The 25,251-nt window shown below is 36.4% G+C and overlaps 1 protein-coding gene across 3 annotated transcripts in view; it reads right to left on the bottom strand.

Annotated features, from left to right (window-relative positions):
- Positions 1-381: 381 nt before the first annotated feature.
- RPAP3 (RNA polymerase II associated protein 3) overlaps positions 382-25,251 on the bottom strand; it is a 38,151-nt gene continuing 13,281 nt past the window's right edge. For all 3 annotated transcript variants that reach the window (XM_070789218.1, XM_070789219.1, XM_070789217.1), the window contains exons 7-17: positions 24,585-24,655; positions 22,175-22,300; positions 20,515-20,642; positions 13,097-13,218; positions 11,700-11,770; positions 11,479-11,580; positions 6,391-6,629; positions 4,966-5,152; positions 3,771-3,868; positions 3,207-3,307; positions 382-688 (exon numbers count right to left, since the gene is read on the bottom strand). In XM_070789218.1, coding sequence (XP_070645319.1) covers positions 603-688; positions 3,207-3,307; positions 3,771-3,868; positions 4,966-5,152; positions 6,391-6,629; positions 11,479-11,580; positions 11,700-11,770; positions 13,097-13,218; positions 20,515-20,642; positions 22,175-22,300; positions 24,585-24,655 — 1,331 coding nt within the window. In that variant the 3' untranslated portion in view covers positions 382-602. The remainder of the gene's footprint in view (positions 689-3,206; positions 3,308-3,770; positions 3,869-4,965; positions 5,153-6,390; positions 6,630-11,478; positions 11,581-11,699; positions 11,771-13,096; positions 13,219-20,514; positions 20,643-22,174; positions 22,301-24,584; positions 24,656-25,251) is intronic.

The raw sequence follows: 25,251 nt of genomic DNA, 5'->3' as shown, positions 1-25,251 counted from the left end.
AGCAGCAGCAGCATGGATATCATATGGAAAAAAAACTGTAGCATTAAAATTTAAGGAAGCTGTGACTCTCCAAGTAATCTTTTAAAAAGTCTAAATAATAAAGTCTTCCTTCAAAATAAACACTAAAAATACACATCCTGCAACTAAGCAATTTTATGTTAGTGAACTGGCACAATGATATGAAACCATTTTATAATGAAACAACATGATTATCTACCTAATTCTCTATAAATATACTTTTATTATATGCTTATGAAGCAACCTTATCATGTGGTTACAAAAATTCATAAAAATATAAAAATAATGTAACATGAGGCACTGAAGAATACTCTAAACATTTAAAGTGACTTACAAAATAAAATACTGATCTTTACAAGTATACCTCATTATTTATATTTTTATTTTCAGAAAAAACTTATAAATAGTTCACTTAAGTATATTTCTCACTAATCACAATTCACTTTACACTTAATTAGCTTATGTCCAGAAACAGTCCTTTTTCTGTATGATTTAATTTTCTTAAAAAGCAAAACATTTAATTTCAGTAGAAAAAAATTTACATATGAAATTTAAAGAGGCAATAATTTCAGCAAAAATGGAAATCAACCACCATATCTTTTCTTGAGTTCTTCAACAGAGTTATCATTCAATCCTGATTTGTCTATGTGATTGAATAATACACGTGTAACTGAAAAAGAAAAAAATTTCATTTTAATCTCTATTTTTAAAAAGTAAAGCAAAAATTAAAAGGAATAATCAAGTCTGTTAAATACTTTTTACATTTTAAAGCAATCGTTAGGGTTATTTGTAAATTCTAATTCAGATATTTAAAGAACCAACCCGAGAACAGAAAATTATACAGCAACCCAATGATACTTCTTGCCAGAATATTTTGCTTTAGCAATAAACAATTTTCCCTATATCCTTAATGACATGAACTTTGCAGATTAAACATAATTCATTCTGTACTACCTTAAAGATTTTTGCCCCGTATAACAAGTATACTTTTATTTACTTAATATTCCAATTAACTGTTTTTCAAACTGAAATCATTTTATTTTAAAATAAAATTTTTTATCACTACTATAAATAGACAATTAGCAGTAATATCCACAAAAATCATGTTTGATGGGTAAGCTATATATTTTTTAAATATATAATAAAATATATAACAATTAAAAGTTAAAAATAAGATTTCCTTATGAGTCATAATAAAATCTTTATTTTTCATACAGGTGAACTGTCCACAGTTAACATTTTGGAAAACACTGCTATAGAGTTCATACTATATCCCTCAACATTAAAACTAGCTAACAGTTATTACTAATAACAATGACAATAAAAGACAACAATAGCTACTAATTATTGAATATTTAGTTACATGCTAGAAACTACTCTAAATGCTTCCATGTGTAACCTAGCAGAGAGTGGTGATCCAACCAAGACAGTACTGTTGGTAGGCCAGTTTGGAAGACCAACTCACATTCTTTGAGTACACTTCAAGTAACCACATCATAGTGACAAGAAATCCATTCAGTCAAGCACTCATGCTAAGGTTTTTATGTACTAAGCACTATTCTAATACCCTGAGACCCAGAGAACAAGGTAGATAAACATTCCTGCTGTCATGGAGCTTTCATTCTATTAGGGATAGAGAAATAATACACACTTAAAATACTGTCCACTATTGTAGTTCTGTCTTATGAAGAAAACAAAGCCAGGCAAGATGACAGACAGTGAGGAGGAAGGGGAGGCGGGCAGTTATTTTGAGCAGGCCTGTGAGGAAAGGTGACTCTGAGGCAGTGCCTATTAGGTGGAAACTGAATGAAATGAAGAAGAGGCAGGGAAGGATAGTCCTGGCTGAGAGAAACAGCAAACACAAAGACCCTGAGGCTACAAGAAGCCTGGCAACTTGGTACATTAAAAAACACAGTCAGTGAGGTAGGCAGAATGACTTTAAACAGTGATAGAAAATGAAGTCAGAATAGTAATAACAAACTAATACCTTGAGGGAATTTCAGGGACTATTTCTGATTAACTAAAGATTAAGCAGAGAATTCTTTTGGTTTAAGTTTATTAAGAATCTCTCTAAACTAGGTCCACTTCCTTAAATACAACATAAAGAGTATTTTCTTCAGTGATTCAGACTCAACGTCACTGCTACAAACATAAAGAAGAGACAGAAAAGGAGCTCAAATGTGTTTAGTCCAGGAGGTGCATTCTAATGATTTTTCTCTTTCTAAAACTAGACTATAGCTTAAAACTCTTGAGTACCATTGACCCTTGAACAACATGAGTTTGAACTGCACAGATCCACTTACAGATGGATATTTTTCAGTAGAAATACTATAGTACTACATGATCCAGAGTTGACTGAATCTGGATGAAGAATCTCAGATGCTGTGGACTGACTGTAAAATTGTATGCAGATTTTCAACTGCGTGGAGGGATCGTTCCCCTAACCCCCACACTGTTCAAGGGACAACTGTAATTGAAGTGTCTCTATAGTTTGATTTTACTTAAATTAGGGTTTCCCAAAACTGACACTATATGCCAAAGACTGAGATGTAGAAATAAATAAGGGATATAATTCTTCAAGTTCATCACCTGCCTCTCTTTACCCTCTAACTCTACAATTCAGCCACACTGCACTCCTTTTAATTTTCTGAGTTCAATTTGCCCTCTCCTGCCTCAAAACCTCTACACATCCTCACTCCCTTCATCTGACTCCAGTAGTTTTTTGAGAATTCAGCTTAAATCAAACAAACTCAAAGATATTAGCCAAAAAAAATGGTTGCGACCACCTATGTACCCACACCCCACTGCATGCTCCTATGGCAGGGACCCTGTACATGTTCCACCATGCCAGAAGCTCAACCATTACACTGATACTATATTTTCAAGTAGAAGAGTTCAGACCACCTTGGTTTAAATCCTGGGTCTGGCTTCCTAGCTGTGGAACCTCAATCAAGTTCCTTACCTATATATGCCTCAGTTTCCCCTTTTGTAAGAGCAAAATGATAATCATACCTACACTGACTGAAAAATTTTACCTAATTTAACTGTAACTCAATTTAATTAAACTGCAATTAAATTGCACACACTTTGTACATAACTGACATTCAATAAATATTTTCTATCATTTGTTAAATAAAGGAACACACAAGAATAAAGAGTAAAGGAAAAGCTTTTTCTATAGAACTCACTTTTCTTCTCAGATTCTGACATAAACATCACTGCCATATCAAACCTTCTTAGTTCAGAAAGTCTTTGTAAGATTTCAAAGATGAGTGATGGCTTTTCTTTCCTGAAGTCCAAATAAAAAGCAAATGATCAATTAAAAGCAGCTCATTTAGTTCTGCTTACTAAAATAATATTTCTAATTATATATAAATAAAGTCTTCATTTATCTTTTGTTCCTGCACACTGTCTATATTTTAAGTGTCCAAATGAAGAGCTTATCAAGTCAACTGAAGAAACTAATATTCTTAAATGTGAGGCATAGAAGAGACATTATTAATCTGCTATAATACTTGTCACTTCTATACTCCACCTTTCTCTAAAAAAATCTGTAAGTCCTTTTTTCTCCTAATCATTTCCCTTTTCATGTTTATACTTGTATTTCTTTACACTACTGCAACAGTAAACTTTACAATATAGCTAATTCTGCAAAATAAAAGGTAGCAGTATGATACCAAAAAGGATGAATTTTCCAAATAACTAAAAGTAGCTGAGCATTACAGTAGGAAAGTATAACTAAATTTACTTACTCAATGTAAAAGTCATGCAGAATTTTAATGATTTGGTTGAATACATCTGGATCTAGATTTTTCTGAAACAACTTGGGATACAAGGATGGTTCAATTTGCTTGGGAAAAATAATAAGGAGTTAGAAAATTATGGCAATATTCCCAATCACAAATTATTTATATAATAATTGCTTAGATCAACATAGTAAAGAATAACTCCTATGCATAAGTATTTAATGAATAATAATGGGGAATCACATTGAAATGTAACTATGACAGAAAGTTAGAGGGACTGTAAGATATTTACTCTGCTCAATTCACAGAAAAATCTCATGGAGAGACATATATCACCCAAGAGGAATAGGAAACAAGAGAGCTCAAGGAGCAATAAAAAGAGAGTTTAAAAAATAGATCTACATGAGATAATATATTTTGAAATATGACATACCAATTATAAGAAATTATTACAGTAATTACACTTGAAAAAGTGCTAAAAAATCCATTATTTGGTGAATTTCATATGATTTGACTCTTCCGTGAGCAAATAAAAGTTCATTTTCAGGAGAATGATTACCTAAATATTGTAAGCATAGTTTAGCACACAGAAGGCACTCACTGTATTTTAGCTTCTTTCCTCATCTTAAAGAATGGAGAATTAAGTTTAAGTCCTGATGTATGAAATTAGATTGTTTCTGTTACAAAACAAAATTTAACACAGAACCTATTTCCAAAGGTTCCCTGGTTGCAAATACTTAAAATGGCCTGATCAGGATGACGTATGTGCCTGATCAGGATGATGTATTTATTAGGCAAGGGGTAAGAGCATTTTCTACAATCACACTGTATAAGAGACGTGAAAGTGAAAGTCACTCAGAATGCTGGAGTGGGTAGCCTTTCCCTTCTCCAGGGGATCTTCCCAACCCAGGGATCGAACCAAGGTCTCCCACATTGCAGGCAGATTCTTTACCAGCTGAGCCACCAGGAAAGCCCAAGAATACTGGAGTGGGTAGCCTATCCCTTCTCCAACGGATCTTCCCGACCCAGGAATCAAACCGGGGTTTCCTGCAATGCAGGCAGATTCTTTACCAACTGAGCTATCAGGGAAGCGCAGAATCATACTGTTTACAAAGCAAATACAACCCTATTATTATATGGCAACAAAAGAAGTTCTTTGACCTCTAACTTACAAGAGAACTACTAGCTTCCTACCTCTTACCTTCAAGTACTGATACAACATATCTGGAGAACTTTTCAGTTGTCTGAAATCAGATTCAAGCTGAAATGAGTTTGCAGGAACTGGAGGAAGAACAGTCCTGATAAACTGAGCAGGTGCTTTGTCTACCTCTGTAGGAATCTTCTCACTCAAAGACTGACATACATCCTTTTTCAAATTGACATGAGAGCTGAAATATTTCAGAGGTATCAAATAATCAGAAAAGAAACACAAACAGTCAAAGTTTATATACAGAAACATCAATAGAGATTCTAAAATCTCTGACTTTATTAATAGTGTGTTATCTATTTATATTCTACCAGTAGTAAATTCTTTCAGCTGATAATATATATATAATTTTGGCAAGACATTATACTTCTACAAACTTTTGTGTGCTGACTATGTACTGCCTATTCTCTTTAGCTGGGCTAACAGCCTTGCCACCTTTTGACAAACTATTTCCATACACTGCATTAGTAGTAACAGTGTTAGTGCTCAGTCGTGTCTGACTCTTTGCAAACCCATGGACTGTATTCCACCAGGCTCCTCTGGCCATGGAATTCTCCAGACAAGAAGACCGGAGTGAGTTGCCATTCCCTTTTCCAGGGGATCTTCCCAACCCAGGGATCGAACCTGGGTCTCCCACATTGCAGATAGATTCTTTTCCGTCTGAGCCACCAGGGAAACCCATACTGCATTATTATATCACATATACTCACAACTCAAGCTTTCACTCTGAACTATCTGAATTATCACAGTTTCAAGAAAGATTTCAAAAAGAAATGCTTCCTCCTTTAAAAAAAAGTCTGCCTACTTAAAAGTTTTCCTACAATCTATACTATCACTCTAAATAGAACTACTAGAATTCAAAGTTTAAAAAAAATGTTTTTAATAGGACTGTTGAGTAGCAATGCAAGAATATATAATAAAATTTCAATACCCCAAAGTAAACTATTAATCTATGTCTTTTATATTCTCATGATTTAAAAAATACATGACTTTTTAAAAAATTCTGAACAAAATTTAAAGAGCCTAAAAATAATCATAAATATCAAAGGCTAGAATAATGACAATGCCTAAATTCTACATTGTTTATGAAGCTTCCCTTCAAAAAATTAAAAATTTTTGCTGAATTACCAAGTGAAACATATTTACTTAAGTTCTAGAAAAGAAAATAGATGAAATCAATTTGTTCAAGGTACTGTTATTATTTCTAAATTCCTCACTATGGTAAAGGAATAACGATAATTCGTTCAGCAAAACCTCTCTTACATTTAAGTAAAAAGAATAAAAAAGAACAGAATCTAAAGTTGGGTAGTTCAAAAGGTTATGAGGAAGAATACAACCAGAAGTCTTATCAGTACTGTCAATTTTCCAGTGGAATTATTACCATTCAGATGATTATCAAATAAGAGTATTTCTACTCACTGAAGAGCTGAAGTATCACTGATTTCTTCTATTTTCAATACTTTGGCTTTTGGGACATCACTTGTGGGCAAAAGGTCATCTTGGCTCGTGTTCTTATTTGTCATGCCTGTGGTCGCTGTTACACTCGCCAGGGTAACTGGATTACACTCTGCAGCAGCCACAGTAGCAGTGCTATCCCGCACATCAACAGTCTGTATCAAATTACCAGTTTCTTCAATAATAACCTTCTTGAGTGGCTTCTAAAACAATAAAATCAATTCTTTACATCAATATACAAAGGTTTCTTATTTTAGGGTCACAAATTAAAAGGTTACAATGTTCTTTCAGCCAATATTCCAGCTGTAAGTAAATTCAATCTGGAGTCATACCCTCTGAGAATGCAAAGAACAAAAAGCGTCACGGCACCTACCATATGCATGTCTAAATGGGGGAAAGACGGTGCATGTAGAAATAATTAGAAGGCACTATAAAAGGTGAAGGTACAGGGTGCCCAAAGAACAGAGGAAGGAAGATAAAAATTGACATCAGGGAGCTTCACAGAAAAAGCACATAGGACTGGCAGTGTGACAGGGTACAGTGTGGCCAGTGGGAAGGTGAGGCGTCCACCACGGCTGGTGCAAGGGGAGGAGAGGTGAGACAAAGCTGCAAAGGCTGCTTAAAGACAGCTTACAAAGGGATTTGTGTACCATCTCAAGGAGTCTTCAGTTTATCCCAGAGGCAACAAAACCAAGAAAAAATACGGCCAAATGACATCAGTACTGTACGCTAGCTAAGCAGAACAAGGTCAGGCAATAAACAGCATTCTGGATGAAAGAGACCAATATTTAAACCTAACTGCATCTTCTTCATATGTAGCAGCTGGATAAAACCAGCCCAGGATTAAAGATTTGTCAAATAATATTCACAAAGTTGGTAAGTACTTGACCATAATAATGGTTTTTAATTTATTAAAATAAATAGCATTCACTATTTATTTTAATCATAACAGATGTTAAACATTTTCAATTTCTTTCTCAGCTTACACGTAATACTTTAATTTTTAAAATAAGACTTTCTTCAGTATATTGTTTTCATCCCAACTATACAACTGAATTTTAAATTAAAAAGTTGAAATATAAAAACCTTTTATACTAAACTCAGTGTTAAAACCAGACATTACACTAGCATAACTAAGAAACGACCTAATGGTAACAACTGAGTGTTACTGGATGAATATACATAAATAAAGAAGCTATTATAAATTTGTTAACAGAATCCTGTTAGCAGTTCTAGCAGTTCTAAAGGAGAGTCATGTTAATCTAAGGCCTCTGCTTTGCTGAGAACTATCAAAACCAGTAAGCTTTCTATCAAAATATTGACCAAGAATGGACATGTTAATGTTAAAAAATAGTGTTAAAGACAGACTATAAAAAAAGAGACTACAACTACTGAATTATATTGATGCAGTCCCATTTAAAACCAAACCCTGGGGACTTCCCTGGCAGTCCAGTGGTTAAGACCGTGCACTTCCACTGCAGGGGACACAGGTTCAATCCCTGGTCAGGGAACTAACATCCTGCATGTCACACCATGAGGCAAAAAACAAAACCTAAATCCTGTCAATGACAATGTGTAAATTGACCCAAGTTAATAAATTTCCTAACAGATGATCTGTTTAAGGGTAGACCACTGGCTCCTGAGAGCTGCTCAATGTTACTGATGATGGCTGGGAGGGATGAGGGGATAACAGTATACTGGTAAAAGGAGAAAAACATAAAAGATACCACTATAGCTGAAAGATATAAGAAAACATAAAAGCATAAATTCTTTTTTTCTGGCCACACCTCACAGCCTGTGGGATCTCAGTGCCCCAACCAGGGACTGAGCCCCGGCGGCTGACAATGAAAACAGAGTCCTAACCACTGGACCACCAGGGAATTCCCGAATTCATCTCTTTTTAAATTAAAATTTAGAAACATAACATTTTCTTTAGCTTATGACCATTCTTTAGCTTTATGACCATTTCAAGAAAAAGAAAACAGAAATGAAAATAAACAGAAAGAGAAGAAAGACCAAGTAGAAAGGTGAAATTTTCATATGGAAAAACAGGAAAATGAAAATAGAATAATAGAAAATAAATTAGTGGAAACTAACTTACTTCCTATCTAGGAACTCCAGGCCCAGCAGGTCTAGATTACTGCTCACCTACAGTCTCTCTAGAGAAGACATGCCAAAAGTAGTCAAACGTGCAGCCCTCAAGCACAGAACTCCGTGGTTGAGCCTCTCGCTTGAATAAAGTAACCCCTTTCCTGACCACTTTCCTCAGTGTTCAGGTGGCCTCACACAAAGGCACACAAAGGACTGAAAAGGAAATTAACATTTCTTTCACCTGAAACTGCCTTAGCATTCCTGGACATCATCTTCTTTGATCTCAACTAACCTATGAGTAATTTTCAGCTTAAGCAGAAAAAGTCACATAGGTATCATACTTGCCTAAGATTTTAAAGCTTATGAAGTGGTCTGCCTGCCTAAGTTGCTTCAGTTGTATCCGACTCTGCAACCCTATGAACTATAGCCTGCCAGGCTCCTCTGTCCATGGGATTCTCCAGGCAAGAATACTGGAGTGGGTTGCATTTCCTTTTCCAAGGGATCTTCCTGATCCAGGAATCGAACCTGTGTCTCCTGAACTGGCAAAAGGGTTTTTTTGTTTTTGTTTTTACCACTAGTGCCACCTAGGAAGCCTTTATCAGGTGGGACTCAAATCAAACCAAAAGCATCATACCAAACTGCCATACTATTTTTAAAATAATCCCCAGATTTTAAAACAGAGACCTATTACAAAAATAAAGAGCAAATTTTCCCCTTCCTACTAAGATAATGATTTTGCTTGTGTTGGATCAGTTACAAAATGGTTAACCCCAGATCTCTCAATTCATGGAGGTGTTCTGTTTTGAGATTCAGCCACAAAACATTAAAATTCATGTTGCATTTTCACAATTACTAACATAATTGATTTACAACCTGAGGGAGGACAGAACTCAACAGATTTATAAAAGCTGTTTAGGATACACTGGCCACAGAACATTCTTCCATACAGATATTTGACTTACCACGTGGCAGTGTTTTTATAATTATGGACAAGCAAAGTGTGACAAAGGCTTATTTTTTTAAAAGTTTGGAATTAATTTTTGTGACAAAATTTTACAGAAATGTAAAAGTATAAATCACATTGAACATTTAATCACCTTTACTGTAAAAAACAGAATAATAGATAATAAATACGATGTGTGACAATGAATGTAATGTATAAAAGCAACTAGATTTATGCCTGGCACATGAAATATTATCTCAGAAAATTCAGGAATGAAGTCAAAATAAGAACCCAGGAAATGTATTAAAGAATTCCTCTGTTCGTTACTTGAAATAAGAACTTGGCAAAACACTTTCTTTGCCTCGCCTTCTTCCTTAGTAAAAGGAGGATAAAAATATCTGCCCTGACTTCATTGTAAAATCAGCATTTCTTTCAAAGCATCATCCATGCATTAACAGTTACTTCCAAGGGGCAGGGAGGGAATCATGATCAGTGAAGAGCACACAGGGAAGTTTCTGGAGGCTGATACATTTCAATTTTTTGACCCAGTTGGTGGTTTCATAGATGTTCACTTTATCCTTTAAATTTTAATTTGTCCTGGGTACTTTTTTATATGTATTTTATCTTTCATAATTTCCATATATGATACTAAGAAAACATCAGAAATTACCAGGCAAATTTATATGTATATATATAAATTCATATACACATATACATGAATTCCCAGGTGGCGCTAGTGGCAAAGAACCCGCCTGCCAACGCGGGAGACATAAGAGATGCATGTTCAATCCCTGAGTCAGGAAGATCCCCTGGAGAAGGAAATGGCAACCCACTCCAGTATTCTTGCCTGGAAAATCCCATGGACAGAGGAGCCTGGCATGCTACAGTCCATAGGGTCACAAAGAGTCAGACACGACTGAGAGACTAACACGTGTATATATCTATAATAATACATGCCTTAAATGATTCAATTTTAAAAGTCCAACACAAGACAAATCACTGAATTTTACCATCTACTCTTTCCGTTCCAGTACTGCAGGAAAAGCTGTTTTTGTTAGACTTAATAAAAAACAGTATGGTATACTAAAAACAACATGCAGCACATATTCTTAAGAATAATTCTGCCTATACAGGTATACCTTAGAGATACTGCAGGTTCAGTTACAACTATCACGTAAAGTGAATATTGCAATAAAGCAAGTCACCTAAAGCTTTTGGTTTCTTAATGCATAATACAAGTTATGTTTACACTATACCATACTCTTTTAAGTGTGAAATAGCAGCATGTCTTTAAAAAAACAATGTATATAACTTAAAATTTTTTTATTGCAAAACAATGCTAACCATCATCTGAGCCTTCATCCTTATAATCTTTTTGTAATAGTAACAAAGATCACTGATCACAGAGCACCGTAACAAATATAATATTAACAAAAAAGTTTGAGATATTGAGAGAATTACCAAAATGTGACACAAAGACAGAAAGTAAAGAAAATACTATTGGGAAAATGGTGCCAACAGACTTGCACAGCAGAGGGTTGCCACAAATCTTCAATCTGTAAAAAGTGCAGTATCTGCAAAGTGCAATAAAATGAGGTATGCCTGTACTAGATTTTTGCCAAAGTGTTCATTTTAGGTCTAACCCCACAGAAGTTGCAAGACTATACTGTAATAAAATCCCAATCTCAAATAAGAACAGTAAAAGAAATAAAAGCCATTTAATTACAAAACGCACAACTGCTTCAAATTTCTTTTTAATCAGAAAATATGAAGAAATATTTAGTGTTAAATTAAAGGACACTTTAAAAAGTTATGACAGAACTTAAAACAGTTCCATTTCCTCCAATTTTCTTATGCCAATATTCCTAAGAAGTATTTTTTTAAGATTCTAAAACTGGTTCTAGGAAGAGATCTCAACATATCTTTTAAGAGACCTACTAATTCAACAGCTTGTTTCAACTCAGTTTATTATAGCAGTGATATTTAAATAGCAAGGAGAAAAATTCAGGTTTACTTACAGTTGATCCAAGATGAGGCAGATTATCAATGGGTTTTATCACATTTTGCCTTTGAGTAGAATCAAGAAAGACATCATCCCAGTGTCCTTTCTCAATTAATTCCTTGAAAATAAATTTGTAATTATGACTATCAAAATATTCTCAAGTTAATCACACAACAAATAAAAGCATTTATGCTTCAGAAGATAGGACCATATTTTGGTGGAAAGAAAAACGCTTACCTTTTTAATTTTGGAAAGTTCAGTTACTGCCTGTTTATTTCCAGGCTCCAAAAGTAAAACAGTTTCAAAATCTAAAACAAATTTTTAAGAAACATAATAAATTAGTGCAAACACCTTACGGAGTTCAAGAAATCATATATTTAGTTAATAACCACATACCTACATCTCAAGAAGCTTTACTCGGGATGCTAGGAAACTGGTGAGCAATAATAAGAACTAACGCTTATTGAGTGCTTTTCTCTTTGCTTTATATCAATTCTCAGGTAAGCTTCACTACAATTTCACTTCATAATGACACAACTGAGGCCTGAGGGCTGGAGGTCATCTGCTTATCAAAGCTCACACTGATAACAAATGATGGGGTAACTCACCAAATGTAAGAGAGAATCTAAGAGAATTCCAGATCATGCAATATTATTCAGACTTAAAAAGGAATCCAATTCTGATATATGCTACAATATGGATGAGTCTTGGAGACACACTAAGTGAAGTAAGCCAGATATAAAAGGATAACTATTTTATGATTCTTTACTCATATGAGGTACCTGGAACAGTCAAATTCAGAGACAGAAAATAGAATGCTGGCGAAGGGGCAATAGAGAATTACTGTCAAATGACAAAGTATTCAAAATGGAATGATGAAAACGTTCTGGAGACGTACAATGGTGATGGTTGCACAAAAGGTGAATGTACTCAATGCATTGAATTGTACACTTAAAAATGGCTTAAACACTAAATTCTATGTTATGTATATTTTACCATAATAAAAAAAAAAAATGCATGGGCTACAGTTGAAGACAGACTTTAAAGGGCCAGATTTAAATGAACATGTCACAAAACAAAGGCTGAAAATCAACTATGTAACTACTGATGCATCAGTAAGTTAGAAAACTGGCAAATTAAGCCAAAAGACCGCTGAAGGAAGGAAATAAAGAGCAGAAATAAATAAAACAGAAAATATACACAAGAGAAATAAGCTGGTTCTTCAAAATGACTAAGAATAAATACTAAAAAGACAGATTGTGAAAAAAAATAATCAGCAGCAAGCAAGGAAAAAAGGCATCATTACAGATCTCAAATTATCCTCTATCTCCTGATTGTTGATTCCTTTTCTTTTCATTCTTGCCTTTTTCCTGCTTTTTTCCTTCTCACCTATAATTCAAAATTTTCATTAATTTTGATTGACAATTGGCCAGACTGTACTGCTATTAGAAGATAACCAGGCCCACTATAGAAGCTCAATTTCTCCAAACTTGCAAACCTAAACTGTGAAAGAAAATGTACTTCTCCAAGTTCTGTATCCTCAAACTGTGGAAAGGCTACAAAAATGTCTGCTACTATAACTTGAGAGTGTCAACAGGGAGAGAGAGAGCCAGTTGTTATAAAAATAGTCTTACCTTGTTTGGCCTCACTTAGCTTTCCCAAAAATGTTCTTGCAGTTCCTCTTCTGGCAAAAGCTTTAGAATATGAGCCATCTAACAAGACAGCTTGTGTGCAGTCTTTTTCAGCCTCTTCATACCTATTAAACATGATATAAATACTAAGGAGAAAATGTAGCTTATAAAAAACTTAATGTAAACTGAGTTTCTAATATAAAAAAATATACATATAGTTTCAATTACCAATTCCCAAATCTCTGTTTAAGGCAGAAGACTAATTTCTAAATTTTTTATTCTCACCAAATTTTGGAATCCTCTGGTTGAGGAGGGAGAAGGTAACAGATTAAGTGAAGTCAGAAATTAGTCTGGTGGAAGGATGGAATTAATGATGGTAAAATATGAATAAAGCAGACAAAACACCACAGCAAACCTCCCCTCCAACTCTCAACATGTACAGTTACTACATTAGCAGTAACTGGCATCATTTCTCCAAACTTCATTAAGATTTACCCATACTACACATCACCTAAGGAAAACAACACACACTTCGAATTCATTGTGTATGTGAAAGAATATCATCTAATACTTTTCATAAATTCTACTCAGCCATGCAATCAGCAATCAATTCAGTCTGACTAGGTACTGCTTCATAACAAAAAAGAAAAGCTAAAAAAAATAAAATAAAAATCTTGATATCCTCATATATTAAAATGACATTAATGAATTGTTATGAATTTACTTGGCAAAATAATAGTATTGTGATTATGTATGAAGCATCCTTAAAGGATGAAATATCATGTCAAGGATTTACTTTATAATAACTCAGGCGGGAAAAAAGTGGAACTAAATATGACAAAAAAGGTATGGCCTGTGAAAACTAAATGATTTGGTACAGAGTTTACTATGAAAAGTTTCATAAGAATTTTTTCTTAAAAAAAAAAAGAATCTTCTGTGATCACATTCTTCCCAAGACCTAAATGAATGCCATCCTACCTTCAAAATAAGACCTAATATGAACAAGATTAAACACCCCTGAATTCTTTTTTTTTTTTTTTTTTCTGAATTCTTTAATTCACTTCCGAGCAAAAGATTATGTTTGTGTGTGTTCATGTCCATGCCCCAACCAGTTTATTCTCTACATGACTGATTACATCATTTTCCCATTCAAGATACTGCATGGTCTCCACACTTTTTAGGATGAAGTCGAGCTCCTCTGCAGAGCACAAAGCTGGGGGCTTGCTTGGCTCTCCAGCCTTATCTCTGCCAGTGCCCCTGCGTATCAGTCATCATATGAACCTCCTGCCCTTTCCAGAAGGTACCATGGCATTTTTGCTTCCTGTGTCTTTGAACCTGCACTGGGACACTAGACCTGTTTCTTCACCTCACTAATCATACCATCCCTTTACATCTTGGTTCCGTTCAAACTCCTGTTTGAAAAGTTGCTCTTTTCCCTGTTCCTCATCTAGTCTACGACAGATAGTACCTGACAGCACTCACTATTAGTAGAGAAAACTTCAGACATTAACTGTAAATCTAGAAGACACACTAAAGGGAATTTCCTGGTGGTCCAATGGCTAGGACTCAGCATTTTCATTGCTGAGGGTACAGGTGTGAACCATGGTCAGGGAACTAAGACTGCAAGCTGGGCAGTGCAGCCAAAAAAAATAAAGACATACTAGAAATATATGCAAGTAAGACTCACATAGGTCTTCTAAATTAAAAAAAACTTGCTATGATATACTTATGTGGTTATCAACCAAAGCAACAAAACACAATAAATTAGAGTCCTCATAAATGTAGATATAATCTCTAATCTATTACAAGGTATTATTCTTGGCATTAATCAAACCTAAAAATGTAGGCCTTATAATTTTTTAATCATGTGCAATTCCTGAATAGCAAAATTCAAAATTTCCCTAAGTTAGTAAGAAATGCAATGACTTTTACTCAGTCTAATCAAAACAATACATCTCTAGTGAGTCTGTTAGTTTCAATGAAATGAAATACAAATTAAAAATTTTCTTCTATGATAGCCTGTGATCCTTTAAGAGATCTGAAAATCTGGATGGGAAAAATACTACATCCTTACTACCATTAACTTTTAAATGACATGTAGCTTTCCTTTCAATTACAACTGCAGATAATAAACCACATTAGTAAAAACAGTACCTATGCCTTTGTCACCAATAAAAATCAGATATTTTAAGGAATCTCCACACTGTTCTCCATAGTGGCTGTACTAGTTTGCATTCCCACCAACAGTGTAAGAGGGTTCCCTTTTCTCCACACCCTCTCCAGCATTTATTATTTGTAGACTTTTGGATTGCAGCCATTCTGACTGGTGTGAAATGGTACCTCATAGTGGTTTTGAAAAACTGGAAATAGAACTGCCTTATGATCCAGCAATCCCACTGCTGGGCATACACACTGAGGAAACCAGAAGGGAAAGAGACACGTGTACCCCAATGTTCATCGCAGCACTGTTTATAATAGCCAGGACATGGAAGCAACCTAGATGTCCATCAGCAGATGAATGGATAAGAAAGCTGTGGTACATATACACAATGGAGTATTACTCAGCCATTAAAAAGAATACATTTGAATCAGTTCTAATGAGGTGGATGAAACTGGAGCCTATTATAGAGAGTGAAGTAAGCCAGAAGGAAAAACATAAATACAGTATACTAATGCATATATATGGAATTTAGAAAGATGGTAACAATAACCCGGTGTACGAGACAGCAAAAGAGACACTGATGTATAGAACAGTCTTATGGACTCTGTGGGAGAGGGAGAGGGTGGGAAGATTTGGGAGAATGGCATTGAAACATGTAAAATATCATGTAGGAAACGAGTTGCCAGTCCAGGTTCGATGCACGATGCTGGATGCTTGGGGCTGGTGCGCTGGGATGGCCCAGAGGGATGGTATGGGGAGGGAGGAGGGAGGAGGGGGAGGGAGGAGGGAGGAGGGTTCGGGATGGGGAACACATGTATACCTGTGATGGATTCATTTTGATATTTTGCAAAACTAATACAATTATGTAAAGTTTAAAAATAAAATTAGAAAAAAAAATAAAAATAATGTAGAAAGAGAAAAATAAAACAAAAAAAATCAGATATTTTCATATCACACCACATTTGTCACAGATATCTTTGAGTTAGCACAACTATTTCGGAAATAACGGGGTAATTTAACCTGATGTTTGTTTGCACGTGATCACAGTACCTGTTTGTAAATGCTCCTATGACACAGCTGGCCAACCAGCAGGCAACTCTGTCCCTACCAGTCACTTAGACACCAAAGAGTGAAGCCGTATGTATGGAGTGTGTTGCCATTTCTTCCTCCAGGAGATCTTCCTGACCCAGGGATCAAAGCCACGTCTCCTTTGTCTCCTCGCACTGGCAAATTCTTTACCATGAGCCACCATTACCACACTGGTAATGTAATCATCTGTGCTGCTTTCTGGGCATTCCCAGAAAGTAAGACACATTTACTGGTTGATCAATACGTAGAAGACGTGTCAATGAACATCCCCAAATTCTAGCGGCTTTATTCAAACTTTCACAATATCATGTCTTTAAAAATTTTTTAACTTTAACTTGCTTATATTTATTTTAGGTTTGGAAACTTTTGTTAAGTTTTTATTTTGTACTGGGGTACAGCCAATTAACAATGCTACAGTAGTTTCAGGCGAACAGCAACAGGACTCAGTCATACATACACATGTAACCCCTCTCCCCCAAACCCCGCTCCCATCCAGGCTGGCACCAACACTGAGGAGAGTTCCATGTGCTGTACAGTAGGTCTTTGTTGGTTATCCATTTTAAATATGGTAGTGTGTACATGACCTTCCCAAACTCCCTAACTACTGGGAGGGTAACAGGCAGGAAGGCCAGGGGTCTCCAAACCGAGGAAATAGCCTGCAAGTGTCAGACATTTTTCTCTCTCTTAAGTGGCAGGAGGAAACAAACTAGCGATATTTTTTCCTTCTGTATACAAATTTAAAAGGAGGTTTCTCTTCAAATACTGCCCTGCCATAATGACACCTGGCTTTACCTGAAGTTAACTATTCTCAAACCTACAGATAACCAATGCATTTTTCTTACGGAAATGTTTATCTTAAGCTATGCTAATATACTATGCATTTACCCCAAACTGTCTTCAAGTCGGTTCTGCCTCATGGCTCAGAACCTACTTGACAAACCAGTATGTTTTACTCAGATATTGTTCCCCTAATCTATGTAAATGAAACTACTTGTATGGTGATCTGCCCTTCTTCAAGATTCAAGTTAATCATTTTATGGCCCAGGATGAACCATTTGGTGCCAAGATTATCCCAAAATACATCTTATGGGTGAGGGGCCTGGTGCCATTCTGAGTTTTAAAACATTCCTTTCTTTCATTAACAGACTGCTAGTGACTATATAACATCCAGCTGAAGACTAGCAGAGGGGTACTCCTTCTGCCCCCTTCTGATTCCTATGTCAGAAGCTTTCTCTATCTCCTTTATACTTTAATAAAACTTTATTACACAAAAGCTCTGAGCGATCAAGCCTCATCTCTGGCCCCAGATTGAATTCTTCTCCTCTGGGGGCCGGGGCCAAGAATCTCGTTGTCTTTGTGTGATTCAACAGCAACCTTTCACTATCCCCTCCCCCTGGCAACAACAGATTCATTTTCTAAATCTGTAAGTCTCTCTCTGTTTTGTAAATAAGTTCATTTGTATAATTTCTTTTTAGATTCCACATATAAGGGATGTTATTATTATATTTCTCCTTCTCTATCTGACTTACTTCACTCAGTATGACCCTCTCTATAACTTGCCTGTATTTTAAACGCAGTTTCTCATTTTGTATTGTGTTTAATTTCTTTTTAATAATTTTATTTATTTATTTATATCTGTGCTGAGTCTCCATTGCTGTGAGGCTTTTCTCTAGTTGCGGTGAACGGGGGTTACTCTTTAGTTGCAATGAGCTGGCTTCTCATTGCGGTGGCTTCTCTTGTTGCTGAACACAGGTTCTAGGGAGCAAATGGGCTTCAGTAGTTGCGGCTCCCAGGCTCGAGAGCACAGGCTCAACAGTTGTGGCAACGGGCTTAGTTGCTCTGCAGCATGTGGCATCTTTTCGGATCAAGGAGTGAACCTGTGTCTCCTGCATTGGCAGGCGGATTCTTTACTACTGAGCCACCAGGGAAGCCTCTGTAGCGTGTTAATCTTTAAAAGTATACATACCATTATATCACAAATTTTGATGAAGCACAAGCTGGAATCAAGATTGCAGGGAGAAGTATCAATAACCTCAGATATGCAGATGACACTACTCTTATGGCAGAAAGCGATGAGGAACTAAAGAGCCTCTTGATGAAGGTGAAATAGGAGAGTAAAAAGGCTGGCTTAAAGCTCAACATTCAAAAAACAAAGATCATGGCATCCGGTCCCATCATGTCATGGCAAACAGATGGGGAAACAATGGAAACAGTGACAGACTTATTTTCTTGGGCTCCAAAATCACTGCAGATGGTGACTGCAGCCATGAAATTAAAAGACACTTGCTCCTTGGAAGAATAGCTATGACCAACCTAGACAGCATAATAAAAAGCTGAGACATTACTTTGCCAACAAAGGTCCATCTAGTCAAAGCTATCTTTTTTCCGGTAGTCATGTATGGATGTAAGAGTTGGGTCCAACTCTCACATAAACAGGGCTGAACCCTGAAGAATTGATGCTTCTGAACTGTGATATTGGAGAAGACTCTTGAGAGTCCCTTGGACTGCAAGGAGATCAAACCAGTCAATCCTAAAGGAAATTGGTGGTGGTTTAGTCACTAAGTTGTGTCCGACTCTTGTGACCCCATGGACTGTAGCCTGTCAGGCTCCTCTATCCATGGGATTCTCCAGGTAAGAATTCTGGAGTGGTTGCCATTTCCTTTTCCAGGGAATCTTCTCGACCCAGGAATCGAACCCTGCTCTCCTGCATTGCAGGTAGATTCTTCACTGACTGAGCTATGAGGGAAGCTCTTAAAGGAAATTAGTCCTGAATATTCATTGAAAGGACTGATGCTGAAGCTGAAGCTCTAATACTCTGGCCACCTCATGCAAAGAACTGACTCAGTGGAAAAGACCCGATGCTAGGAAAGACTGAAGGCAGGAGAAGGGGACGACAGAGGATAAGATGGTTGAATGGCATCACCAACTCAATGGAAATGAGTCTGAGCAAGCTCCGTGAGTTGGTGAAGCCTGGCGTGCTACAGTCCATGGGGTGACAAAGAGTCGGACACGACTGAGTGACTGAACTAACGTCACAAATCTTAATATTTTTAAAACTCTATTTCAATATAGTTGGTTTCCTTTGTAATCCTAAATGTATAACTACACATTTAAATATTATCTTGAGAAAAGTGCACCATGCAGCCAAAGCGGTCTGTGGCACCAGTAAGTTTAGAATCTCTACTTATAATATTTATAGGAATTTTTAATTCTATAACTAGTGTGTAGTATTGGAGAAGGCAATGGCACCCCACTCCAGTACTCTTGCCTGGAAAATCCCATGGATGGAGGAGCCTGGTAGGCTGCAGTCCATGGGGTCGCGAAAAGTTGGACACGACTGAGCGACTTCCCTTTCACTTTTCACTTTCATGCATTGGAGAAGGAAATGGCAACCCACTCTGGTGTTCTTGCCTGGAGAATCCCAGGGACGGGGGAGCCTGCTGGGCTGCCGTCTATGGGGTCGCACAGAATCGGACATGACTGAGGTGACTTAGCAGCAGCAGCAGTGTGTAGTATTACAACAAAGACGTAGTTTCTATCATCAGATATAGTATTCTGCTGATTGTCCAACATGGAGCCCTTGAGTGCATCCAGAAATATGTGGTTAGTATCACAGGACCAAGTTTTAGTTCTGTATGTAATCAATCAGCAGTTTCAACGACAGCAATTCTCTTTTGTTATATATGCATATGCTTCCAGATAAGATTCTGCCCAAAGGGTTCTGAGATTAAAAATAATTTTTAAATCACTAATTCAGAATAGCATAAAGCAATTAAAGAAGTGTTAAACTGTGTAATGCCAGACCAAAACTGGGTAAGTACTTTAGAGCTAGTGGCACAGTGGTAAAGAATCCGTCTGCTAAATACAAGAGATGCAGGTTCGATCCCTGGGTCAGAAAGTTCCCTGGAGAAGAAATGGCAACTCACTCTAGGATTCTTGCCTGGAAAATCCTGTGGACAGAGGAGCCTGGCAAGCTACAGTCCATGGGGTCGCAAAGAGTCAGACATGACTAAGCAACTAAACAACATTTACTAAATATGTACTATGACACACACACCCTCTCTCACTTAATGTTTAAGAGTGAGTTTTAATTTAATTATTTAGATAATATACCATTTTACAGTAAATTTCATTTTCATCCTGCTAAGAATTAAAGGTAATCAAAACTTACTTCTGAATCTTCAGATAGGCCATTGCTCTGTTAGCTGGAAGAAGGGCATTAGCGCCATCTGCTGCTATCCCTCGAGTATAGCATTCGATTGCTCTTTCATATTTCCCCTCTTTGAAAAATGCATTTCCCTATCATTTCAGAAAGAAGTATGGAGAAGAATTTAAAAAAAAAAATTAGTTGAATTCAAATTTTTAGCAACACTGCTAGTATACCAATCATTATTATATCAGTAATTAAACCTTTTTAATTGCTAAAAACCCATGAGATGTTTTAGAATCTGTTAGTTTGGGTTGTTTTTTTTAATGGTGTTCTTCTCATTTCAGTACCAAAAAAAACGTATGCTACTATATTATCTTGCAGCACTAACCATTATTTTACCAATTAAAGATTAGATGAAGTTTAAATGAAAAACACATTTTAATAAATACAGGACCAAATACTGTACTCTTTAATTATATCAGAATCTGTGCAGGGAATTCCCTGTGGTCCAGTTGTTAGGACTCCACACTCTCACTGCTGAGGGCACTGGTTTGATCCCTGGTTGGGGAATTAAGATCTCCCAAGCTGCGAGGCACAATCAAAAAAAAATAGAATCTGTACAAAAGAATTTCATAATCCAAATGATTTGTGTGAAAGAACAGAGTACCAGACTGTACAGCTCACTATTCAGTAACATTAATATGCCTAAACAGAGAATAAATCGAATTGTATTGGAAGGTGTACTAGATTTCATTTTAACATTTATTTATAATCAGAGTCAGACATATCACAATCAATAATCATTCCATAAATTTTTATTAGGAATCCTCTATAGGTCCATGAAAGCCTATAGTATGTTAAATTAAGTCTAAAGAAATTTTGATCAGAAATAGTTCACTGTGTGACATTCCTGGCAGTCCAGCGGTTAAGACGCCATACTTTCATTGCTGGGGGCGTGGGTTCAATCCCTGGTCAGAGAATTAAAATTTTATGTGCCCCATGGTGAGGCCAAAAAGGGGAGAAAAAATAGTTCAGTGTGATTTAATGAATAAGAATCAGTTTTATTTCTTTTTTTACTAATTTTATTATTTATTTCTGGCTGTGCTGGGTCTTCATTGCTGCTCGTGGACTTTCTCTAGTTGCAATGAGTGGTGGGCTACTCTTCATTGCAGTGGTTGGGCTTCTCACTGCAGTGGCTTCTCTTCTTGAGGAGCACGGGCTCTAGAACACACAGGCTTTAGTAGCTGAGGTTCCTGGGCTCTAGAGCACAGGCTCAGTCGTTGTGGTACTGGGCTTGGTTGCCGCATGGCATGTGGGATCTTCTAAGACTAGGGATCGAACGCATGTCTCCTATACTGGCAGGTGGATTCTTTACCACTGAGCCACCAAGGAAGCACTGTAATTTATTTCTATGTTAATTTATAACCATCTATATGTAAATATATGTCAAAATGCTCAAAAATAATTTGTTTCCTAAACTTATAATTTTTTTTATAATTATGTATTAAGTCATCAATTACTGTTTTAATTAGTAGGCTCCAGAAGTTTTAGTATATTTAGTTTTCAGTTTCTATTGAAGGAGTATTTTAATATAATATTAACAAAGACAGAACCTTAACTGATACACAAAAAACTAAGAGTAAACTCAGGAAAACATATTAATGTTAGAATCCTGGATTACCCGATCTTTTTCCGAGACAGCCTGTTGTTTATTCTGTTGCTCTTCAATTTGTTTTTTCTCTCCTTCATCTGACTTAACCATTGTATCAGTTTCCCCTGGATATGAGTCTTCTTTGGAAGTCAGAGCCTAGAAGACAGAGCAGTCAGCTTAAATAAAACAAATAATGGAAGACACATACATGTTTGACTTTAAAATAACAAACTATTCATATTAGAATTCCTGCCACACTTCAAATAATTAAAATATTTACTCCAATTCAAAATCTTTCTACTAACAAAATTAAAAAGCAAATAAATTTAATGTACATCTTATTCCAATTAAAGTAAGTAATATTCACTAAAGAGCTGTTCATTTATTTATTCAACAAAGATTCTTTTGAATTTCTACACTGTTCTAGGAACAATTTTTAAAAATAAAGAAGGTAATTGAGACCACATCACCAAATCTCTCAAATTTACTATTCATAGTCATTATCTGACCATCTAGGATAAAACACAAAAATATACAATACAGTTCACAATTAGAGTCAAGTTGATGGTATTTACCAAGAGATTTTATATGCAACATGTAATGGTAGTATTTAAAAGGCAGACTTTCCTCAATCACTGCTACTTTCAACAGACGGCAAAATAATTATGTGATGCAAAAGTAAAGTAAAAGGAATACATACTATTGACAGCAAATTTTACAGTTAAATAATATCTATTTTCTTACTTTTAAAAATTTAGTATTATTTTCCCTGTATAAACCATAAAGATGGAGCAACTTTAAAACTACAAAAATCAAAGAAATATGTGAAAGTTTAGCACAAAAACAAAGCACAAGCCAAATTAAAAAATTAGTGGGATAAAGAAAAATAATTCTGTCATCTGGATAAAATAAAGCAGCAGTGGTTCTAAATAAGACAGCTTTTTAAGGTAACAATTAAGAATCTTTAAATACCATTATACCACCTCTAGCTTACAATGTGTTTAGTTAAAAAAACTCTCTAGTACAAAGAATTAAAATTAGAAAAATGCCGGGAGCCAGCACGGGAATCCCCACCCATGACAAGGTCATGTGGGAGAGTTCTGGTGGGCAAGGTGAGCCAGAACTCGAGGGGTGCCCCTCTAGGTTTGCCTGAGTGTCTACCCCAAAACCTGAGCCTGTCTGTTTTACTGCTTCATGACTTTCACCAACTCCTCTGACAGTCACGAGGGGCTATCCCCGACCACTTTTCTCTGTAAGAAAAGCAACTTAAAGTTCTAGTTAATAAGTCTCCACGGTATAACAAGGTGTGTTCCAATTGTAATTCCCTCAAAAAGCTTTCTAACCTGCCTAACAGATTTCCGGACTCTTACAGCTACGCACGTGATTGTTTACGGCCTCCCAACCATATGAGGCACAAGGAGACTTAGTTATTCTAACAATGCAGAGCCTCTCGGGGAGTTAGAAATTGTTAAAATAGAATAGAGGAATTCTTTGTTGAGCTACTGCTTGCTGCCAAGTTTCCATATTTTTCACCCACTGTGTTCCTGGGAGTGTATCGATTAATATAGTTGATATATATATATATATATATATATGTAGAAGCTTTAATGTTAACAATAACCTTAGACCCTTAAGCTAATAAATTCCTCCCTTAATTACCCCCACGACACTCTTGCCCTATAGGAATGCAACTCTTGTCTAGTGCTTCGGGGAGTGGTACTAAACTCTAAGAAAAATCACCTCTGGAGAAAATAAGTTTTTCTGGTTGACTAATTCTTATCAGAGAAAAATGTTAGCAGGTCTCCTGACCGGAAGATGATGTAAATCACCTAAAGCCTTTGTATCTGATAGTCTGCAGAAGAAAAGCCTGGTTTCGATAATGATTAAGGTCTGCTGACCTTGCATGACTTTGCATCCCCTATTATCTTCTATGTGCTACTTGGGGTATAAAAGCCCCTGCTGAAGATAAAGCTATGGACCCTGCTCACTAAGCTCAGTCTCCCCGTGTCATTCTTTCTCGTCTCCTTTTCTCTCCTTTTGTCTCTACTCTTTCTTCAGGCCAAAATAATTGGAGCGTGGGGGTCCGCTGAGACCACTTACTTGCCTGGGCATCTGAGACCCACTCGAGAAGGTGCCCAAGTGTGGGACCTTCCACGATTTGAAAGAGCACCTGCGGCCTCCGTGGTCAGTGCAAACCTGGTGTCACAGGTTATATTGATTTCTCACGTAAATCAATTATAATTAGGCCTCTGATTCTCTCCACTGACGCTATCCCTTTAAATCGCTGATGCCGTCATCCCGAGGGAATCCCTGGATCCAACCGGGGCTGGACCCCGGTAGAAAAATGTCTATATTACATACTACAAGTCTATAAAAAAACATTTACTTTGTCAAATAAAGGTAATAAGTAACACACTTAATTTAAATAACTGCAGTTTACCTGATTAATTTTCCTGAGTTCATTTGTAGCTTCAAAGTTATTTGGTTCCAGTTCTAATACTTTTTCATAATCTGAGTAAAACAGAAGATAACAGAATATTTAAAAGATATATGGTACCTACGGCTGATTCACGTTGAGGTTTGACAGAAAATAACAAAATTCTGTAAAGCAATTATCTTTCAATTAAAAATATAATTTAAAAAAAAAGATATATGGGACTTTCCTGGTGGTACAGTGGAATAAGAATCTGCCTGCCGATGCAGGGGCCATGCGTTCCATCTCTGGTCCAGGAAGATTCCACATGTCTCAGAGCAACTAAGCCTGTGCACCACAACTATTGTACCCATGCTCTACAGCCCACAAGTCACAAGGACTGAGCTCGTGAGCCCCAACCACTGAAACCCACACACCCTAGAGCCTGGGCTCCACAACAAGAAAAGTCACAATGACGAGTCGCCCCGACGAGCCACAACTACAGAAAGCCTGCGCACAGCAACAAAGACTCAATGTAACCAACAACAATCAAAAAAAGATAGATGGTATTCAAAAACCTGTATAAAAGATCAGTCATTTGCTTACAGGGGACAGTTTAAATTAAGAGGAACTAAGAAATACTGACATTATTCCACTGGATTTCCTCCGTTCTCCCAGCACAGATAAAACCCTT

Source organism: Bos indicus, chromosome 5, assembly GCF_029378745.1.
Source record: "Bos indicus isolate NIAB-ARS_2022 breed Sahiwal x Tharparkar chromosome 5, NIAB-ARS_B.indTharparkar_mat_pri_1.0, whole genome shotgun sequence".
Classification (NCBI taxonomy): domain Eukaryota; kingdom Metazoa; phylum Chordata; class Mammalia; order Artiodactyla; family Bovidae; genus Bos; species Bos indicus.
The sequence above is the reverse complement of the archived record's forward strand: the minus strand, read 5'-3'. Positions and strand labels throughout refer to the sequence as shown.